General features: G+C 45.7%; 1 protein-coding gene across 1 annotated transcript in view; it reads right to left on the reverse strand.

Annotated features, from left to right (window-relative positions):
• Positions 1-18925, reverse strand: part of LOC147415078 (uncharacterized) — a 43859-nt gene extending 24934 nt beyond the window's left edge. Inside the window, 15 exon segments of the mRNA XM_086468522.1 lie at positions 2616-2660; positions 2752-2818; positions 2917-2945; positions 4569-4680; positions 5838-5899; positions 7410-7535; positions 8261-8698; positions 10369-10475; positions 10558-10591; positions 12456-12604; positions 13382-13519; positions 14055-14161; positions 14273-14446; positions 14690-14804; positions 18723-18925. Of these exon segments, the coding sequence (XP_086324648.1) occupies positions 2616-2660; positions 2752-2818; positions 2917-2945; positions 4569-4680; positions 5838-5899; positions 7410-7535; positions 8261-8698; positions 10369-10475; positions 10558-10591; positions 12456-12604; positions 13382-13519; positions 14055-14161; positions 14273-14446; positions 14690-14804; positions 18723-18925 (1906 nt within the window).
• Positions 18926-19392: the final 467 nt, after the last annotated feature.

Raw genomic sequence — 19392 nt, forward strand, 5'->3', positions numbered from 1 at the left:
AGAACTCAAGAGAGCAGAACTCGGCACAGACAGTCACCCAGCGCATTGGCAATTTGCACATAAGCCTCTTGCGTGGTAACAGTATCTGCCAGAATGAGAAGAGTCTAGACACACCAGCCCGCTCGGAGTTTCTATTGCTCCTAGAAGTCTCTCCACCCCAAGCGCAGCAGGGGGTGGTCAATCTCTCAGATAGATGGGACTGCTTCTACACCGTTTCTAGAAAGGTGTGCTAACCAGATTTCTTCTGTCACTTCCTCAATGTTCATTCAGGTCACAAACTGCAACAGGCACGCAACTTCATACACCTGATCACTCCCACCATGTAACATGGACATCACAATCTTGGCTAAGAGACAGACCGAGTATTTTGTGGAGGGAGGAGAGCTGTGACACCTTTCTTGAAGAATGCTGCAAGACACACAACGAATAAACGTTTCCAGTCGAATGCATCTGCCTGAAAGCTGGATAAAAGCAGACCTGCCAGCACCCAGAGTTCTGTCCTGGCCCTCTAAACATGCAATTCACATTCTCTGTTCAGAGTACGTAGGTGCCTTAATGGTTTGGACTCTGTTTCACACTCCAGAGACTTTAACATTTGGTGCCATACTGCTAGAATCAACAGCAACACAAACTCCTATCAGTCTTGCCCATGGTCAAGAGTAAAGTTTTCAGTAGCACCTATGTGAGTCTGAAGTTTCAGTCTTTAGACAAGATTCTAGGATCTTTGAAGCCATAAGATTTCTTTGCCACAGAGTTTAATCAACCCTGAAATTTCTGTATGATCTGCACGGAACGAGGAAAAAGGCAGGAAAGATGGAAGGCAACAACATTCCTCCATCTGCAAAATTCCAGCTCTCGTGGTGTCAGTAACTCCAGTCAGTAATTATTTTTCCAGGCACTCTTCTTGGATCAGTCATTCACGGTCTATTTTTTGTATTACTGGCTTCTGTCAACATTGTGAGAGAGGGAGGACTCCTCGCTCTCAAGACTTTTTCACTTTTAGCACACAAACAAACAGAAATCCCCGTGCATACAAAAGATGCAAACCCCCCACCTTTTACTCTGCCTGTTTGCCACCCAGCATAAAAAGAAGACTTTGTGTTCTTTCCAATTAGCCTTTACCTCTCCTCTCTCTTCTAAGATTTCCCTCCTCATAAATTGCCTGACGGAATGACTTTTTGCAGATTACAGTGCAAAGCAGCTACTCTTCTATACAGGAAACATGAGAACACCATTACTTAATTTGGACCCCAAACCAGATTTTAAGAAGTTATTACTATGAGTCAGTAACAAAGTAAATAGAATGGGAAATGTCACCTCTCGTTCAACATTTCATTGGGCAAGATACTGTACCTATTTTCCAGATTTACAAAATAAACTTGTGAAGGACGGCATTCAACCCTTTTACAGTTAGAAATATTTGTGCCACAGGAATCACCACGCTTTCCTGAAGCAACCTAATTTGCCTAAACCCAAGTCCAAACATAAAGTTTGAAAGAAATTTTGGCATGTATTTCCCAACACCTGATCTTCAAGATAACCCACAGGTAAAATACTACAGGACACAAATGAATAAAGGCACACGGGAGAAATAGCTGACATGAACGGAGCTATGAAAAGGCACTCTTTCCTTTCTGTGTTTGTAATATTACAACGTGCTGGTCCACTACAGGGCTACGCTTCTCACTACTGTGCAATACAGACAAACCCAAAACTCGTGTTTTAACTGAGCAACTTTTAACAAGCCTCTGTGCATCTCACAAAAATACTATCACTGCAACATAAACGGCTGTTGTTGCTTGCCCATTGCCAATCCGTGAGAGAGAAGAGAAGAGCAGAGCAAGAGGAGGAGAGCGATATTTTTCCTAGAGAGAAGTTTACTCTCTATTATTGTCAAAAGAACAATGATTTTCCCCAACACAAGGATGCCAAAGCACTTGGAACTATTTGTATTCTATACTTAGAAGTTTCAAGTTCACTTACTTGCCTATGTCTCTGTTTACCTCTCTCCGGTCTCTATTTCAAATAGCTGATTGTAGAAACTCCAAAACCTGAACGGGGAACTGTTTCTCATCTCATTAACAAATATGCAAATCAATAAACCTTGGAACAAAGAAACTAAAAAAACCATTAAGGCCATATATCCTCACTTTTAGCCTTGTTTCCACAGAGAAGAGACTTCCTGACAACATGCTGACACTGTCATTTCCTTCCACCTTGTCTCTCTTCCCCACTTCCTTCCCCTACCTCTGAACCTGCTGGTCAGTCTCCATGAAAGAAGAAGAGAAGCCTCAGAGGAATGTGTTTGCTACATGGTTCAAAACAACTGCCAGACAGGTAGAGAAAAGGCAGGCAAGTAATCAGAAACTGGAAAGCAAGCCAACTTCAGGACTGCCTGAAAAGGTATGGTGGAGGAAGCCTACGTCATGGAAGAGTATTTACAGTGTTGAATGGCAGACTAGAGGAGGGAGCACACACATGCAGACAGGCGTATTTCAGAAGATCTTCTGCTCCCAGAACACCTTGCTAGAACCATTAATTTAATATTAGGAAAAAATGGGCAAGTACAATGGTCGGTCCACAAAAGAACACTACAAAGAGACTGTTACGAATACCTTCGATATCGTCTGCATCTCCTAAACCAAATTCCTCCAACAGATCTGCAAATCAAGGCCATCAGATGCGTTATTAAATACTCCCATCCAGACAGAGTATGAAACTAAACCCAGAACCACATGAAGCGAACATTACCTGATTTCTGCTGCCCTTTTTTAGGGGAGGTTTCGTCCATTTCCAAAACAGAGTTGGGAGACTTCGGCTATGAAAGACACAATCCAACGACAAAAAAACAAATGCAAAGTAACTACATACTGTTTATTTCATGAGCAGAACAAGTGGTCAGTCTGACAGGCTTACCTGGGAACTGGTGGGTTTCTCCAAAAAGCCTGGAGGCGAAAAATGGTTTGGGAGGCGTTACTTTATTTAATTGAAGGTACCTTTTACTCCATTCAACATGACTAGTTTCTACAACTAAGCATTAGCTGCAAGCATTATTTCACCGAGACTATGATACCTAACGTTCAGTTCCCTCATCATACAGCATTTGTATCAGTATACAAGAAACGGACAATGCAGACTTCCCATCCTTCCCCCTGGATTTAAAAAATAATAATCACAGAACTAAGACAATTCACGTGAGGCAACTAGGTCATGCTTGTAACAGAACAAGATCAAAATAGTTAGTCCTTTTCAGGAGCCAAATCCTGCTTTCCAAAAGGATTCCTTCAAAAGGCAAAGCTGGTCTGCTGAATGAATGATCACAAAGCAGTCCGACAGCACGATGACTGTGATTACCCTACAAGGGTGCAATGCATTTTGTATTTTCCTTTCTGTCGACGGGACAGAGAAAGCATGGGTGCAGGCACAGAAACTCCATACGCGTGTCATTCAACGAGGTAAAATCAAGCTAGTTCTCATCAGATTGTTCTGGTTTAGCTTGCAAGGAAACAAAAGAAACAAATGCTCTTTGGTTGTCATCTGCATTTACAGCATAGTTCCAAATACGTGTTCTTTTTTTTAAAAAATTTTTGTCCAACATTAAATCATTTCCAGACCCACACAATCTACTGGCCCACCTGTATTTCTCAAATCCTCTGCTGTAGTCATCTTACAGTTTGAGTCCTCTCATGAAAGAGGTATACGAAATGTTATGAGGAGTGGCTCCGGAGCAAAGCTTTTATATTTTTTAAAAAAAGAATCATTAAAAACCAAACAATATTTGATTTCCATAGACTTGGTTGTCTAGCAGTACGGAATTGCCTTAGAAAGATTACCATAAACACCTTTTACCCTCTTTTCACACTGATTTTAAAATCAGAATCATACAAAGCAGAGTTCCATGACAACTACTCAACGAGTAGATTTACAAGCTCCCAGGAGCTTGTAAAGTTTTGCTTTCAGCTTGCTAAACTGAAACTGGAGCTTCCTCAGCTATTCTGTTGCACCTATACTACAAGCAGGACTGACAAACCATTTGTTAAAGCAGAAATCCCTCAGAAAAGAGTTCTACTCCAGTATCAAGACTTCCCTGCCATCCTATGCTGAAGAGTGTCACAACCTACACGCAGAAGAATCAATAGCAACACAACCTGCACTTTTAGTCACATTTTAGCTCCTCGGCTAAGCACAACAGAAAGCTATAGAAAATTCACCCAGGGGAAAAAAAAATGCTTAGCCAGATCACAGCTTTCTTCTGCTGCATTATCATGCAGGACTGGTCAAATGTTTGGACAGGTCCGTCTCAAACCACATATGCTTTCATCACTATGCAACAAGGACCTGAATCCAAAACGACACAAACGCATCCGAAGAACACACGTAACGCAAACAAGACAACTTCCTTGACAAACTGGCCAGCAAGCACTGTGGTAACTGGTGTTAATTAACAAAGACTAAGCGCTTCATTGCTACAGCACGCACCCACATGATAACAGCATTCTTACACTGATCAAAGTTCACTTTAGCCTATAAATGCTTAGAGACAAACACTGAGTCCACCAGGAAGTTACCATTGTCACCTTTCCCTGAAACAATCTGTGAGCACGCTCCATGTCTGTCTGCAGCTGGGAGCACCACACCAGACGATGCTTTTCTCAGACTTTCAGTGTCCATCTCTATAACCTAAAACACACGCATGAGAATTGGTACAAATGCATTTGCAACTCATTTCTATGCAAAAAGCTCCTGCTAAGCCAATTGCATAGCGTGCTATCGAGTACATTAGAGCTACAATAACCTTTGATAAGACTCTTTGAAAGGACACATCAAGACACAGGATACTGGAAAATCACAGCAGTCGTATGTGTTTTCAGATCTTAGGCAGAAACCTCACATCTCAACTATTCTGTCATGTTGCTAAACCTTGACAAACTGGACAGCCACAAAAGAGAATTAACATGGTAACTCAAGATGTGGCTTGTGAACCAATAACTGCAGGTCTGTGATGATCCATTTTTTGCACTGAACCTGAACCGGACGTTCAAGTTTGTGCTCAGCTTCCCTAGGCATGTATCCTGCAGCGGTGAGCGAACACATCGCTACCCTCAATCACAAGGGCCATTTGGGTGGAACAAAGACTAGCAAGGCAAAGCTTACAGAAACTAAGGCGACTGGAAAAAAAAAAAAAAAAAAAAATTTAGTCTTCTATTTTTAAGAACGGGTGAGGAAGGATTAATTGTTCCTCACAAGAGAAGCCAGAGGGGGTTAGCTACAGATCCTGCTCCTTTTAGTCTAGCCCATTACCACAGACAGAAAGAACTGAAAGGGCAAACGCAGTCAGCACGTGTGCTATCTCTGTCCAACAGGACTTTCAAAAAGGGCTGAAGTACACCTACAAAATTTAGAGAGGATCGATTCAGAAGCAGCTCACCGTCTAGTTTGTAGACCCTAAGGGCAACCACTGACCAGGTCAGCGGAATAGAGCTGTAGGGTGGAAAAGCCACAAACAGTCCTGCCAGCCCCTGTGAAAAGCTCAGAGTATTTTAAGCAGCAAGGAACTTCACCGCTTCTGTACTATACTAGAAACCAAACCCAAAGGCCAGTTGCTGGGAGACCCAGGTCGTTAGCTTCGTCCCAATCCTAACTGAACAGCTGGCCTAGAGCACAGGTATTTCCAGGGGTCCCAGTGACAAACCTGGCAGAAGCAGGCAAAGAGGAAACAAACCTCATCCACGCTAGGGCCCAATTCAAAGGCAAGCTCTCAAGTGCTTCTGGATCTTCATCCTGCCCTCCCCCCGCCCCCCTCGGGTGGGAATCCCAGTGTCCTTCACAGAAAGTACCTCAGAATCCCAGGGAGATCCAGCATCTTCCTCTTCCTCTGGTCCCACTTCTGGCAGCGCACCTACAAAGCAGGGAGGAAGTGAGACATTGGATATTTACATGTCACTCTACTTTTCCCCATCAGTCAAGCCCTGCACCCAAAAGATGCACAGTGCTTCTGTTGCTGAGGACAAACTAAGAAGCGAGTGTTACTCAAGGGCTTCTTCACACCCAGTCACGTCATGGTATTGCCTGTACATCGCCCTCTCCTCTTGCCTCCTTTCCAGCACAAGACGGCGATACACAACAGCTGACACACCTGCAAGCAACACCCAACACATGTCTGGGTAACATTCAGGAAGAGACTCCAGCATGCTGCCGTCCTGTGCTATACAGAGTTTTGGTCACCTGCTCTCCGGCCTACAGCTTCAGAATTTGGCATTTACTACCACTTCCCACTGCACAGGAGCTACCGTAGAAATGCTATCCAAAACGTCTTCACTCAAACATCACTAAAATCACCCCAAAACAATGCTCTTTTTGTAGTGCTACCAGGAAAGATCTTTCTTGACAGACAGCTGTTACTCTGCACCTTCCCAGAAGCCAGACACCTGAGTGTTGCCATTTAAACACAGAGTAGAGGCTCACGGCTCACTCACCCACCCCAAACGCTAAAAAGCCCTTTCTATCTCGGCGGCTTAACACCCAAATCTCCTCTCTACCACACGGCCATAAGGCTCGGTCTCACTGGGTTCCTGGCCGGACTAGACTATCTTCATTTCTCCGAGACCGGTGAGGGCACCCACCCCAGAAGAGGGCAACTACTGGTCCCAGCCTGGGCTCTGACTACTTACACTATGCCAAACATGCACTTAGGGTGAAATGCATAGACACAGAAGAGCATGTATAGGCACAACACTTAAATACAGCAGGTGCTGCCAGGCCCCCTGTGTAGCATTCCATCAGCAGCTACACATGCTCTGGTGACATCTACCGCACCAAGCTACTCTTTGGAGACAGGCAATAGAAACGGGGCCTTCTCCTCCTGCTCTGACACCTGAGGTGAGTAACAAAGTGCCCAACTCTGACCGAGCTGGTAGAGCACGCACAAGCGTGGCACTGCAAAGACCTGCACTTTAAAACTGGACAAGGTGAGGAGGCACTGGAACAGAACAGCTTTCTCTCAGCTTGACTCAAACCTTTCCCAGGCCTCAGCCAAGAGCAACCACAGCTTTTCAATCCCACAGCAGGGCCAGAAAGGGGAATACTACTGTCATACACAAGACACTCCAGTCCTCTTTTCCATCTGCACATTTTGTTCAGATCGCTTCAGGGCAAACACAGCAACAAAAGCAAGAATGGCACTTGCTTCATAAAGCACTGTCTGGAATCCAACACCACAATTTCAGGTTCTTCAAGAACGAATGAAAAGGAACAAAAGCTGCTTTTCTTCTCTGCCAAGACCGGCTAGGATTCACAGGCAAAGGAAATCTTCGCTATCTCAGAAGTCAATCACCATTTCAGTTCACTTACTGTGCATTCATATTCAGAGGAAGAACTGGGATCAGTATTTGCTAACCCATTTCTCTTACCGGCAGTGTCTTTGGAAGCATTGTAGACTTGGCGGCTGTCATTACAAACAGATTTTTTCACACCCTCAACAACTGCAGTTTGTAGCTCTTCACCAGCATCCTTCTTCTCCTGCTTCTCCTCCTCTTCTTCCAATTCAAGTGATTCTTCCTGTAAGAGATTGACCAAAACAGATGCAAAGAGCAGAAACCAGCTCTTTGCCATCCATTGACAACTTGAAAAATACTTTTCTTGTGAAAGACAAAAGGGAAACCTTCCTGAGCTTTGTTTTACAAGGCCTTCAGTTTTTCCATGGAAATCTGTACGAGAAGACAGCAATGCCTAATACCCTAAGTCTCACCCCTGGTTCTGCAAAGCCCCTCAGAAGCACTTCCTCATGTCCGTCTAACTCTAGCTTCATTTGAATTACATCATTCTGGAACATATTCCTTCTTTTCCCCTACTTTGCTCCAAGGAAAATCACTAGCTTCCTGCTCTCAATCTTATTCAAATCTCTTTTTCTTTGCTCACTTTCAGCCATCGCACCATGACTTTTACTAAATGGCAGTAAATCTTCACAGACAAGACCTGTACCTACAACTGAGAAAAATTTAACTGATTCCAGAAAAAGTCTACTGCCTATTCTTTTTCCTGTAACCAACAGAAAAAAATTACGGAAAATACTGCCCGATATTATTCCTACACCTAAGAAACTGCTTTGGCTAGGGGGAAGACATTTTCTAGTGTCAAAAGAGGATGATGAAAAGATGGATATATGTGAAGAATAAGTACTAACAGAAATCCAGTTTACCATTCATTTCTTACCTATATTACTCTTAGAAAATACCCGTGTGATTGAATCGTCCCTCTATACTTACTTCAGCACTCGAGTGAACCGCTGCTCTTAAGTTTCCTTCATGCCTATTTAAGCACAAGTTTCCACTTCCTTGTTTCAGTACTTCGCCGACTTTATCATCTACTTCTTCATTTTGCTCTTCTTCGGGATCTTCATCCACACACTCAAGAACGACAGAGTTCGGTCTTCGACTTTCAAGTCTTGGGTTTTTTGCTGCTGACCAAGGCTTATTGCTACTTTCAAAGCTATCATCGAAGCTTGGGTTTTTCTCCTTCAGACCACAACTATCGGAGAGAGGCTGAGGTATCTCTTTTTTCCACTCGGTCATTTCCGAGTCTGCAAAACAGAAGTCAGCATTTCTGTGAAACATCTCCCGAATCACGCTTTTCCTGTTCCAGCTTTCTTGTGTATCTTGTGGTGACTTAGGACTTTCCATTCTAGAATCACCACCACCATCTTAAAACACAAGAACAGGAAAAACGCACGTGAACAAAAGGAGTTACGTAAACAGCAACAGGCATGCTACCAGATTAACGTGCGGGAGAGGAGTCATCTGGGAATGTCTGGAAGAAGCCAGATAAGGGACAGGCAGGATGGAGGAAGGACTTGACCAGGGACAAAGGCTTAGGAGGGGATTCAGATCTTCATTTCAATGAGAGGACTTATTTTTTTCTGAAATGACTAAGCACTGTGTTTTCAGAATGATACTTTTCTCATTCACTCTAGCTAAAAGAAATTACAAAAGAAACTACTTAGCAAGTCTACTTTTACATATAAATCAGTATATCATGCAATCTTTTCCAAATAGCTTACTGTTTTTCCTGAACTGCTGGGAAGCATTCATTAACAGTACCAAGTTCGGCTTCTGCAGCTTCTGTAAGTAAAGATTTCTTTAAGCCAAAAATTGTTTGTTTTAAAAAACAGTTAACGACAACATATCCTGTGCTCACATCAAATCTGGAACGGTTAATATGCCCAGGCTGTCCGTTTGATAGCGTTCAGGTGCTGGCTCCATCCTATGCTTCTAACTACACACACACTCCTCACTTCAGTGAGTATTGCACCCCAAAACACTGTGCAGGCACCCTCCTGCAAACTGTTTCCAAAACTACCTTTACATGCGTAACAGTTCTAAAAATCGGCTTTTAATACTTACTAAATTTTCTAAAACAGTTCTAAAAATCAGCTTTTAATATTTATTGCTTAATTAAAATTCAGCTATATTTAAGACCACAGTTTCAGGATGCTTACTTGCAAATGTGCACAATGCAAGTAGCTGTTAAGATCCCTAGACTTAATGCATAAACTCATCCCTGCAAGTACACTTACCACAATAACCCTAAATTTCCAAATCATGCCAGAAAAATGCATCATTTCTATTTAAATCTGGGCAAGAAAATGAAATCATGTTAAAACTAGACATGCTTGCATCTCCAGCATTAGAGAGCGGCTTGAACTACCACCCTCGCGTTCCTCATCAGTGCAGAATGCCAGTGCAACAGAATAGATGCTCCAGACATCACTGCAGAAGTTGATCCTCTTTCAGAGCATTAGTAAAAACAGCAGGCGTGAGCGCTTGCAGCTGACAAAAAGAATACTACCCGAGCATTCAAAAGAGAAGGAAAACGTGCAGCGTGAGATTACATGCAAGCACGGAATGCCATCTCACGGAAGAAAAAAAAAGACAACCCATTTGAGTAACTCCTTCATCGAGCACTCTTGAGGAACCTGAGGAGGGGGAAAGGAGAACTAGGTGATGAAAGACCTCAGTAGATCTTGATAAATAAATGCCCTTTATCAGTTAGGATTCTGTCACCAAATTTACAGGAAACAATAACGACGTTTGGAGAAGAACAGAATAGGTTATAATGGTAACTGATAAACTTCTAGGGTCTGCAAATCTGACTCAAATGAACAAGAACAAATGAAACAACGTGGTCCAACTCGTCACCTATTGCTCTTTTGCCCCAAACCACACATCTACTGCATGCTCTGCCACAGCTACAGGCGTTTTAGGAAAAACTCACAGCCCAAGAAAGGTTGGCAGGCCAGAGACGGCTTCGAAGGAGAAAACAATATTGGCTGGAACTGCAGTTTCTTCCAATCCCAGAGAAAAAAAAACTTACCTTCAAACCACTTATTTCTACTGTAAATGCACCATACCTTGGGGGTAAAATCAAGTTCTTCTTCCTCACAAGTAGGCCAACTGTCACCACTCCCCGCTTTTTCAGAGCTTCTTAAAAAGCAAAGCAAAGTGAGTACTGTGTCTCTCAAATCACTCCTCAGGCAAGTCTCAGGTATTTTGGAAGTCTTACCTTATGGAGTCTCCTTCGGAAAAGTCATCTATTGCTGTTCAAACATTAATTGACATGTTGAAATTAGATTTAGCATGCTAAAATTCAACCAGCACATATAAACATTGAACATGGACAACTCAACGTGTCATGACGGAACGAAACTTTGGGTAGTCAATTCAACACAAGACAGCATGAACGAACACATTTCGAAAACAACCATCTTTTAAGAGACTGAGCACAAGGAGAACAGGATTCACACTACTCAGAAGAAAAACAAGTCCTACTAGAAACAGACTGAGAACAGAGCATACTCTTTCTCCTCCCACAGTCCTTAACCCACAGACCATTCTCCTCACACTTACTATGCCTCTTCAAATGAGGAGAAGTAGTAAAAAGTTCCCATAATACTGGGGACTTATATTAGTAGTATTACGATTTTCAAGGAATGGGGCAAATTATTTGGTTCAAAACCCCATTTTTCCCGGGGGGTCTGTCAGTTTTGGAATCGCACGACAATATTATTCTTCAAGCCACGTATTTTAAAATAACCCAGGCCTGTCCGCCATTACAATGTGGTACCACATCAATTATCTACACAGGCAGGAGGCATTAACAGAGAGTGCTGTTTGGGTGAAAGCAACGTTTTACTTATTAAACTACCTGTACCAAGCCCTTTGCCAAAAAAAACCCCAAACAACAAAAAAACCCCACAAACCAAACCACTTCCTTCAGTCTATCAAGAAACTTTGCAAATCCCTGACTAGATGAAAGCAACTGTTCCCGAGTTGGCTCTAAATTAAATTCCCGTATCTGGGAAAAGTCAATGAGGACAAATATCCTAGGTTTTGCTCATATTTCTCGACATATTTAAAAAAGGAGTAATGAACTCTGTTTGAACACTGTCTGCTGCCTATTTGCCACATAGTTCTGATCGAACACCCTTAAGAAAGCAGAAAGAACAAAACCTTCCACTGTAGGGCCCCAGACGTAAAGACAAACAATGTCATTTATATTAAAATATTAATTTACTAAGATTCCTCTAGGGCTATGTGAGCTCCTAAGCACAGACGGCATTTTAAAAGCTCACTGAAGGAGTTAATTTTTTGATCACAAGGCCATTGAATTGTTTTTCTGGATCACAAGGTAACACTGATTTTTTGAAGTTTATTTCATAAAACTACTAAAAGTGGAAGAAAAGCATTCTTGTTGTTGTAAATCCAGATCTGTCAAAGAGGACACAGTAGACACAGACACTGCATTGTTGATGCTAACAAAGTTGCTTTTCCCAGACGATTTTTCCTAACTATGCCTCTACAGCCCCTGCATGGAAACAGTTGTAACTGATGCTGAGGAATAAGGTGACTCACTAAAAGGAGCTTAGAGCAGGCGAAACCGTTAGTATTAAAAACAAAGACACACAAACTCAGTGGAAATCAACAAGACACGTATCTTCCTGCTAACTCATCTGTTGCTTCCCAACTACAGAAAGATGAACAGCTACTCAGGATGAACCTACTGCTTTTACAATTGGACTTTCACAATCTGAATGGCCATCCATAGGTAAAAGCACACACCCGAAAAAAAAAAAAACACCACCGCTCTTGCCTCGTTCCTTCCCTGTCCCCCTTCTCTCTCTCTCTAGGAAAACCTATATAGATGGGCAATCTGGTGGGCAGAAGGCAACAACCCTGTCAGTGGACATGTAGGACACAAACCACAACTCTGCTTTCACAGCTTGACAAGAAGCACCTCCAACTAGCAACAAATAAGCACATTCACAAAACTTCTTGTGCTGCTCCGTCTGATGCCTCCGCTAGAGTCAACGGCGAACACAAGAAGCGTTAACAATACAAACCACCTAAAGAAAAGGCCACTGTGATTTTGCTCATGAGCCCCTCCACGGTTAAGGATCTTACCTCCTCTGTCCACAGCAGGTGCACCCCACACAAAGCCAGCAGCTCCTGCCCCGTGAGGAGTGCTCAGTACCACAACGTCTTGTGCACCACCTGCAGAAGCTTCTCCTGTGTCTTCGCATTCTGCGTATTCTGCCAGTTCTTTACTAAGACTACACAGAGAAAGAGAGGAAATAGAGTTGGTAAAAATAACCACGTAGTGGCATATACCCTTTAACAGAATCGTTAACAGCCACTTATTATCCACCCAACGCATACTCAGAGCCATATGGATTCATATACTCACATATTCGCTAAGAGTAATACACACAGAACTTACCACGTGACTATTACATACTTCAATATTCACTACAGTCACGTTCATTCTATAGATGCATACTCACACCTACAAAGTTATTAACACCTCCTTGGTACATGTTTTTCAGCCTAGCTTGTCAGCACACACACCTACCTTACAGAAGGAACACCCACAGGTACAAAGCTATGCCTAAGAAGAGTAAAACTGCTTTAAGATGGTAACAAAGGGAATATCAGTTAGAACTCCTCCGAACCAAAAGGCTGGTAGCTCCCAGTCTCTGTCCTTATTGACCTCCACTACAATGGTGCTGGTCCGGGGAGAGGGTTTACATGCGTTTCAGTTTGTCAAGTTCCACCTCTGGATAACTGCAGGATAGAGGCATTCTTTAGCGTTCACGTTGGGCAGACGTGAGCTTAGCAACAAAACTTGAAATCTAACAGAGAATTCTGGGTGGAAATTTTCCTCAGCTTCCACATTAACACTAGACACAGGAATAACCCGTATCAGAAGACATCACTGAGCACAGCTTCAGGTCTCAAAACACCATTAAACCTGGGTGCTACCACCAAAAACGTTCAAAAGGCACACTGATAACTGACAACTTTTTCTAACGATAAAGCTAAAAATTCACCTAGAATATCCATGAACAACAGCAAGATCCTCAGCTGTCCATCCGTTAGTGTCTCTACGGGAAACATCAGCCCCATACCGAAGAAGAACTTTTATCAAATTAAGCTCGCCATCAGAAGCAGCAGTCATAAGTGGGGTTCTGAAACATCCAAAATACGATATGAAATAGATTGTTTTACACAGACACAGTAAATATTTTTATTCCTATTTGCTCTCAAAAAAGTACGTTCCCCATTACTTTAGAATGATCAAAAGAAAAAGCGGTTTTCATGAAGTATTAAAACCAACAATAAAATGGGAGAGAGAGACCAAACAATTAAATGTTCACTCTTCGGACAAAGGTTCCGCATAGACAACGCTCACGTGCAAGTGACGCTGCTCTTACGCAGGAGACGGGTTTTCGAATTGAGGCGATGCTGCCGAGGTAACGGCGCGTTTCCTGCCAGAAGGGCCATCACAGACAGCGCCTTCTTGCAATCCTCAGTGTGGAAAGCACCCACTGAGGCATGACAGCAGGCAAGTGCAGACCTGCTTTCACAAGTCATACAGAAATACCGCCTTCTGTGTGGCTCCCTGGGTTGTTGGTTTTTTTCAGAGCTCATTCCCATGCCTCTAATCAATCCGACCGAAAGGATACTAAAGACACCCATGCAGACTTTCGACGGAGCCCTCACCTTTCACACTGATCGCGAGCATTCACGTCAGCTCCGTTTTTAAGGAGAAACTCTACTATCTCTTCATGATGTTTGGAGACAGCAAGAATAAGCGGGGTATGGCCCTCCTGAAAGGACAGATAAGTAAATCAAGTTAAAAATCAAAGTATAAAAACCCTTTGAGAGAAACAGTAATGCAACTTCTTGAAAGAACTTCCTTAACAAATATAAACATTTACCTTATTCTGGGCATCAATATTGGCATTATGCTCAAGTAACAGCCCTGCTACAGATGTATTAGGAGATAGGACAGCAAGGTGGAGGGCAGTGTTGCCGTCAGCATCTGCCAGATTTGGGTCAGCGCCATGCTTTAGCAGAACAGCCACACATTCTTCTTGCTGGCACTGTACTGCCTGGGAACAACACACAAGAAAGGAAAAACTTCCAGCATCGACATTGCACTCTGTAACAATTCCCCCAGCTTCCTGATGCTGGAAAATAAAAGCACCCACAAAGAGCAGATAACATATGCCTCTCCCACCCCAATCACAATATGCATGTTTCCACGCAGGACAATGTAAAGAATCCTGCCACATACATCATTTAGCACACAGTCGATAAGCCCCAGTCACAAGAGCATAACATATTCCACATACCTTCATCAGTGGCGATCTGTGGTCATTGTCAAAAAGGTTTAGCTTACACTTGTTTTCCACTAGATATGTAACGACATCCACGTGGCCGTTTGCACAAGCCAGGTGCAGCGATGTCCTAAAAATTAAATAAAGTAGCACAGACAGACAACTAAATTAATCATTTCAGGCTGTAATAAACGGATATGACCACAAGTTTCTCTTTGAAGAAAGAAGCTTAAGGAAAGGTTTCTCATTCTGTTACCGGTAATGGCAGTTGCACACCAAATGCCTGAGGCTGGCTAGCAAAAATCCTCCTCAGCATCTGCTTCGTCAGGAGACCTTGCCTTCGCTGTAGAACTGAATCTGCACAAACAGGCATTGGTCGCTGCCTCCAGCAGGACTACGCACATGGCACAGCAACAGAGACTAAAGCTTGGGAACCTGAGGACTATGGCAAGTAAACCTTTAAGTTCTTCTACGATCGTTCATGTGCCAGTGTATCAGAGACAGAGCAGATGGGGTTTATAGCAAGAATACTAGTGTTTCCCTGCAGAATTTCTAATTTTTCTCCAGCTTGCTTACGACTGTAGCAAAAACAAGAACACGCTCGCACCAAAGTGCCTCTGACAACATGCAGCAAAGCAGACAGCTAGAACGGTCTAATCCTGACTACAGGAAAGTAATACTTGACCTTCCTGACATGTATAACTGTCGTAGCCATAAAAAGCTTACTACCGAGAAAGTCCTGCCCAAGGAGGGAATACTGTCTTTCCAGAATACATGAGCAGCACATGAAGCTTCCCCCCTCAAGTTAAAGCCTTGCCAGAAAGAAAAGGGCTCCTTCAAACCACTGAACATCTTAGGTCTCAAGTCAATTAACCAGCCTACTTGTACCCAAAGACACAATCACACAGAAAGTCCTTGCGTGTGCTTCCCCTAAATCAAAGCACAAAGCAGCACAAGCTTCACTCCTGCAGAAGGCAAAGGGCCTGCTGCTCTGCAGGACGCCTGTCCCAACAGAGCAGAGACAAGCTAGAAAACAGCCGGGACCTTCCTCCCTTGAAAGTGATGCAATAAAAATCCTGCAGTTGCTCAAGAACTGAGGGGAAACACCAGCACTCCTTTGGAACCGCAGCACTGTAGGTAGGTCCTTCTCTGCATTTAGGAAAGCTCAACTAACCTTGCAATTGTTTTGGCACCTTGCTGATAGACAGGTGCATGACAGCTCACTGGCTAGGTGGGATCGGAAAGGGAGAGGTACACAAATGCAGTGGCACGTGATGCAGAAACACAGCAATTTGTAATGCAGATATTTCTTATTACAGGGCAGCTGATGAGCCTTCTCCATGGCAACAAGGATGAGGACAAGAAAAACACACAAAACTTCAAAGAACTTGTAATGTCTCGCTACAGGTGGGGAAAAGACTGAAGCATTCGTAGAAGAGTCCCTCAAGAGCAGCTACCACCACTTGCTGAGAAATTCCCATGTAAGTATGCAGGCTCCTTCAACCTCTGAAGAACTGACTGACTGAGATCATCTGAAAGCTAACCGGGACTGGTTAGGAAGAAGTCTGCGATCATTTAAAAGCTGCTACTAAAAGCCGTAGGAAACCTGACCAACCTGAAGAAGTCACTATCAGCTTCGCAAACAGAAAAGCCTTCAGAAAACCTGCGGACTTGTTGCTGCCCTCCTCAACCAATCCTCTCAGTCGGCCAACAGGAAAGGAGATGGCTCTGCTTGGAGCAAGGCCTGCTGAGCTCCACAGAAGATCCACTTCAAGGAACAGGCTGGCAGAGAACATCAGCATGTTCACCCAGTTGCCTGTCCCCACAAGAGGCCTCCAGTAACACCAAACCCAGACTCCGTTCCTCCTGCTGCTGCCATCCTACGCGGATCACCCATGCGGTAGAGCAGAACTGCTGATGCCTGAGCAGCTGCAAAACCACCCCACTGAGAGACCACAGGGAAACAGCAGGCTGGCAGCACGCACTTCCAACAGCACTTGAGCCAACAACCCAGCACCTACAAGCTAAGCAACGGAAAGCTTTAGAGTTTGCCCTGACAGGCAGCTGACAGGGGAAAGCTCCTAGCGATTAGCTTTGACCCAGCATTCATGACTAGCCGGCATCATGCCTACAGCGCTTCCAACTCCGTGCTGACTTTTGCCCATCTTTTTCAGCAAGGCTGAAGGCTTTGCTAGACCACCTCTGAAAAGCTGCCTGCTCCTAACTGATGCTGTTCAAGTGCATTTTTGGGAGCTCCCATGGGCTACAGGACCCACTCTGTGGAAGGAGCCTGTAGGTGTGATACTTGCCACATCCTTGGGGCAGTACCAAGATATTCCTACGAACAATGCACGCATTGGAGCCACTACTTCCTCCTTTTCCTAGTCTTCACTTCTATTTCCAATGATGTTGACTCTTCCAGCCCCTGGAGGACACAACGAATCTCTGAAACACAACTGCATCTGGTGGTCACTCACGACACACAATCACACCCACAGGCACTAAGAGGGTGTACGTGGGCCTGCAACCCTCATGGCTGGTATAGTGCACAGCGGCCGCAGCAAGCAGGTGGACTCTGGCCACCGAATCCCTCTCAGGTAAGCTGTTCAGCACTGGGCACTGTCATGCCAAAACCATCACAGTGCTCCATCTGACATACGCTGCCTTGTTGCTTGTTTGTTGGTTTGTTTTTTTTACAGTGTGTTACTTTATTCACCCAGTTATAACACTGACAATAGTATCACACACAGAAGGAAACCTTTCCAGAGGAAACAGATTTTCTAGACAGGATGAACTGAAAAAGCAAAAACTAGCCAAAGTTGATACCAGGGCCCGCTAAGACCTCATGACTGATTGAAGCAGCCACAGTGAAAGAGAAGGCTGTCAGAAGAAAAAAAGAGAAACATTTGGCAACTATTTCCATACTTTCCATTGGGCACCTTCACTCAAGCAGCTGCACTGTGCACAAAAGGCACTCAATCCACCTTAAACTGCATCCCCCATCTCCAGCTGCGTAAATACTGACCGGCAACAAAATCAGCTGGTTTTAGGTGTTTTCAGAGTATTAAGCTAGCTGACTGGCAAAAGTCCGGTCTTCAGGATAGGCACCCTAGGAAGCTGAGCTACTCTGAACCTTTCTCTTCAGAATGTCATGAAGGTTTTGACTCAGAGTCTTTTCAGAAAAGGCATTAAAGGGTTAACACAGACAAGACCCAAAAACTTCCCTTACGCTTAGGATGGATCACCAGCAGCTATGCTGCAGCCCAGGGCTTCTCCTTAAGCCAAAATTGCCAAGTAATTGATGTGCTTGACTCAAAAACACACATGACAACACCTGCCAGAAGCAGCAGCTTCTCCTGCAAGTCGCTGCCCACATCTTTCAATCCAAGGTACTGATTAGCTGCACCAAAGCCCCAGAGCAAACAACTAAGTAGCTGCCACCTAAAATCAGACTGCTGCTTTGGTGGCCGCATCACAGTCACATAAGGCACATCAGGCAATTGTGCACGCAGCATCAATAAACAACACGTTTATCCCGCACCATAACTCCTTCCCAACCGCAGTGCTTACCTCTCCTTAAGTGACTCCCCGTTGAGGCAGTGCAGCTTCCTCAGCTCAACGACTAAACCTGCACGCTGAGCCCCCCGAGATGCCCAGAGATACACGCGATCGCACTCCGACTTCCAAGCGCGGCTGCAGAAGAACCGCGAGGCTCCTTCCGCAGCCCACCTTTGCCAGGCTGCTGCCCGCTCCCTTCCACTCCTGCGCCCCCAGGCAAGGAAATACGACCCGGGGAACGGGGGCACTAAGGAGGCCGGGGCGAAACGGGCAAGGCGACAGCGGGATGCGAGGCCGAATTCAAGCGCTTCTGGCAGCACAAGCCCGACTCCCACCCCCACCCCCACCCCCACCCCGGGCTGCGGAGCCAGCCCTGCCGCTCCTCCCAGCGACGCCGCCGTTTGCCCCCAGCGCCGCTGAGCTGCCGGGGGCCGCAGCTGCACCGGGGCTGCCGCCACCTCCCACCCCGCCCGGCGCTGCCCCCCCTTACCGCTCGGCCTTGTCCCGCCCGTCGATGCCGTACTTCTGCAGCCCCTGCCGCACCTGGGCCAGGCCGCCGCCGGCTGCCGCACGGTGCAGCTTGCCCGGGTCCTTCTGCCGGAGCTCGCAGGCACCGGCGGGGCAGGGCAGGGAGGCGCCGCCGGACGGCGGCTGCCCCTTTTTCTTCCACCGGAACCCGAAGATCCTCTTCATCCCGCGGCGGGGACGCGGGCACGGTCTCGCGTCAGGGGAGCGGCGGCGGGAGGCCGCCGGCGGGCTCTGTCGGGCCCGAGCAGGCACAGGGGAGCGGAGCCCCCGGCAGCGCCCTCGGCCCGGTACCTACGGCTGCTGCGGAGAGAACCGCCGGTAGCCCGAGGGCCGCAGCTCGCTCGCCCGGTGGCCGCGGCAGCCCGCAGGACCGCCGCCTCCACACGACCGCGAGCCTCGCGCAGGCACCGTTGGACGGCGACGTCAGGGTAACGGCCCGCTCCGCGCGCCGCGCGGGAGGGCGCGGAGGGCCTGTGGAGGCGCGGGGGCGTTAGCGGGGTGGCGGGTACCAAGGGGTGGCGGCGGACGCGCCCTTAAGGCCAGTTCCCGGCCTGCCCCCGCAGCGCTTGTCAGCGGCGTCAAAGGGTGAGCGATGTCGCCTTCCCGCCTCAGGCGCCAGGCTGCGGCGACGG

This window comes from Leptosomus discolor, chromosome 7, assembly GCF_034619465.1.
Source record: "Leptosomus discolor isolate bLepDis1 chromosome 7, bLepDis1.hap2, whole genome shotgun sequence".
Taxonomy (NCBI): Eukaryota; Metazoa; Chordata; class Aves; order Leptosomiformes; family Leptosomidae; genus Leptosomus; species Leptosomus discolor.